This window comes from Asparagus officinalis, chromosome 3 (genome assembly GCF_001876935.1).
Source record: "Asparagus officinalis chromosome 3, Aspof.V1, whole genome shotgun sequence".
Lineage (NCBI taxonomy): Eukaryota > Viridiplantae > Streptophyta > Magnoliopsida > Asparagales > Asparagaceae > Asparagus > Asparagus officinalis.
Genome location: NC_033796.1, coordinates 31,623,919 through 31,627,649, shown reverse-complemented (window position 1 = coordinate 31,627,649; position 3,731 = coordinate 31,623,919). Strand labels below are relative to the sequence as shown.

Sequence of the window (3,731 nt, the reverse complement as noted above, 5' to 3'; positions counted from 1 at the left end):
CCCCCCACCCCCTCCCCCTCCATCATCATCACCACCACCACCACCACCACGACGAAAACACCCACCAACCAACAACATAACCAACGACCCTACACACGAACGCCCCACAACAAAACAAAATAACAACTAACTAACCAACTCACTATCCAATACAACCATCGCTACGCATGCACGCACCATCAACACCACCATCACATAAAAACATTAAGTATATAATTTTAGTTGTGTTTCGGAGAGAGATATAGTTTGTGTGTAACAGTTTGTGTGATATCATTTAGTCACATGGCATACTCGTAACTAAGTAAGAATTTTATATTTAATTCATTTAATTAAAAAAGAAATATATATATATATATATATTACCTGATCCGCCAAAAACCGTCTCCTATATGCCTCCTGAGCATCAGAAGGCAGAGTCGATATGAACTGGGTGAATTCCAGCTCCCTCTGCTCCCGGCGCCTCCGTTCTTCCTCCGCCATCTGGAGTAGCTCCGACTCCCGACGCGACTGCCAATCTTCCATCGCTTTCATCCGCTGCTCCATAGTCGGGTCTTGAGAAGAACTGCATCCTGGTGGAGCTGCAGACTCGTAGGTGCTACTGGACTCGTACGGCCGATGCTCGGATCCTCTCCACCTGTATCTGTTCTTCCTACTCGGTCCAATGACGGTCTCGATGATGCTATCCTCCTCCTCTCTACTTAATCGGGTCGGAGTGTTAGAATCGACCTGAGTCTGTGATAATTGCTCCTGCACCTTAGCATGTAATTTCTCCTGCGATATACCAAAACAACCCGGTCAATTCTAACACATTTAAAATGCATTGTTATAAAAATTAAATATACAAATTAACTGCTACTTACAGCCAGATCCCGGTTCTGCGCTTTCTTCACTTCATCGGCGTAATTTGGACTCCAACCAGTCAGAATACGATCTGCAAAATGCCCGAGTTCTCCCCTTCCCTATTTTATTCACATATATCATTAACTCATAACACATAAATTATACTCAAATTGATAACCTAAGAGCTAATATATTATATACCTCAAGCGCCAATTGATGATAATGCTGGCTGAAGGACCTGAAGCCCCCGTGATGCTCGTAACTGCGTGGTGCATTGCGGTTCCTCCTTGCTATTTCAGCTTGTTCCTGCAAAAGAATGTTAAACAGATATAATATAGAATTTCAAACAATAAACGAAGATATATACTTCAATAATACCTGAGCTTCGGCCGTGTCCCAATAATCGCAAAGTGCAAAAAAATCAACTCCATCGGCGCGCTCGTCAAGATGCCAGTAACGCTCCCAATCTTCTGTTCTTTGAGTAAAATATTTTTTCTTCAGCTCTGACCGCCACCTCTTGAACGATAGATTGATTTGCGTGAAGCAGTAAGTCCAGGCATAAGCGTAATCGTCAAGAAAGAAAAATCGCTTCAGCATACAATGAAAAAAGAGATACAAATCAGTGTGTTAAACAAAATAATATAAACTATAAAATAAATGACTCACACATATATATCGCCAACAAGCCACCAGCGCATCAATCCGCTGCGACTTCCACGTCAAATATATGTTGAAGAAATCATGTCTCCTGGCTAAAGCGGCGAGGAAATTGTTGAAAGAGTTAGCAAATGGCCCGACAGGCACGCCGTTCTCCCATCGGATCACGGCCCTCCGACGAATATCTGGGACGAGGTTCTTTGGCTTGGTACCACTGCGGCCGCGCCTAGTAGGTCGCTCGGTACCTACGAAAAAATGAAATTCAGGCGAAATATAAATCAATCAATATCGATAATACAAATTAAAATATTAACATATAAACTATAAAAATCTATACACACCTTTCAATTCGAGGCATCTACGCCTTGCTTGTTCATACCTCTGCTGTGCGATAAGTCGCAAATCATGATAAGCATCCCAATCCTCCTTCACCTTGGCCGGGTCGTGGGCTCGCTGATCCGGAATAGAATCCGGCGGTAGTGGCGCAGCTTCTACAGCTGCGCTATATGGCTCATATCGGCGCTCCTCCAATACATCTGCAGCCTGAGGAGGCGACGGCGGCATCTCTGCATGCTGGGCAGGATCAACGAGTGTCTCCGCATCAGGTAGAGCATCTCCTCGTCCTGTGTCCTGTGGCGGCCCGTCATGTGTAGCAGCGATGCGGCTTGCGTAGGAAATGTGAAAAAATAATGTTAGGCTCGTATTAATAGTTTATAGAAATGTACAGATATAATAAATAAATAAAAATACCTGACGTAGAGCCATGTGCGTCGCCTCCAGAATGTCTACCAAAAACTCTCTCAAGCGCTCTCTTACGTAATCCTTTTGTCATCTATACTTTGAAAACATAATGAGTACCCAACAAAACTATAATACATGACAAAAACTGATACATGATAACCAGTCAAACAGATAATATAAATGCAATACTATAATACATAACACAAACTGATACATGATAACCAGTCAAACAAATAATATAAAGGCAATACTATAATACATGACACAAACTGATACATGATAACCAGTCAAACAGATAATATAAAGGCAATACTATAATACATGACAAAAACTGATACATGATAACCAGTCAAACAGATAATATAAATGCAATACTATAATACATAACACAAACTGATACATGTTAACCAGTCAAACAGATACATGAATGTTCTTTTTAAATCATAACCAAGCATTATATTATTATGATGATGTTGAGGCTCTACTCTGCGACCGTGTGCGGTTAGCCTGCGACCGTGTGCGTGCAGACAAAAGGACTGTCCTTATAGTTTTATCGACTCTACCGTGGACTCGTTTTTTGATTTTACGCCTTGGCTCACATATAATCGCAGGTACATCAGGGCGCGCCAGTGCAATTTCATCCACCAGATTATTTTGTGTCAAGGAAAACTCAGCAACTGTTTCGTCGGCCAAGATAACATCTTCATGATCTTCGTCAGACACGGCTTCATGAATGTAGGATCTAGGCGGATTCTTAAGGACAACCCATTCGTCATTTTTCATTATATCTTTGACATAAAAGCACTGTTTTGCGTGAGCAGCTAACATGTACTTTTCAGTCTGATATATTTCCTTGTTAAGATTAACGAGTGTGTAACCGTAGTCATCCTTCGCCTTTTTCAGCTCACTCCAACGAACCTTAAACATCACATGTCTGACTTCATTATTAATCCCATAGAAAATCTCCACAATGTCTTCTACCTGACCGTAGCAATAGATTTCACCTTGTATCGGATTTAGATCTTTTGAACTAGCGTATGACAGTTGCGAGAAGGAGCAGAACACACCGCTATTTTGCGTTTGTCGTCTCTCTTCGAAACCGATGGTGTTAAACCTAAAGCCGTTGATACAGTAGCCTCCATAACGCTTAACCACGTTAGAAGGACCTCTGGCATATAAACATATTTTCTCAGGCAGGTTAACCCCATTCGTAATACGTCGGTCAACCTTTAAGAAAAGAAACAAATAGTTTAAATATCTGTTGGCAGGCACATATTTGATATACGAATCAGAAATGTAAATAAATCTTACTTCACCCTTCAGCCATGCAGGGAATTGTCTAGAGTGTGTGTCCATAACTCTTTTGTTTTTTGTTCTGCATTTAAGAATAGTCTGGACATATCGGATGTGAAGCCTAGAATAAAATCATTTACAACAGTTAAATAGAGATAGTTATTGTGATGTGATATGATCTGATTCAAACAGTTAAATAC

At 41.1% G+C, this 3,731-nt stretch overlaps 1 protein-coding gene across 1 annotated transcript in view; it reads right to left on the bottom strand.

Moving 5' to 3' along the window:
* LOC109834891 overlaps window positions 1–2,089 on the bottom strand; it is a 3,963-nt gene extending 1,874 nt beyond the window's left edge. The window contains exons 1-6 of the mRNA XM_020402909.1: window positions 1,839–2,089; window positions 1,507–1,742; window positions 1,219–1,428; window positions 1,104–1,146; window positions 861–931; window positions 394–771 (exon numbers count right to left, since the gene is read on the bottom strand). Coding sequence (XP_020258498.1) covers window positions 394–771; window positions 861–931; window positions 1,104–1,146; window positions 1,219–1,428; window positions 1,507–1,742; window positions 1,839–2,061 — 1,161 coding nt within the window. The 5' untranslated portion in view covers window positions 2,062–2,089. The remainder of the gene's footprint in view (window positions 1–393; window positions 772–860; window positions 932–1,103; window positions 1,147–1,218; window positions 1,429–1,506; window positions 1,743–1,838) is intronic.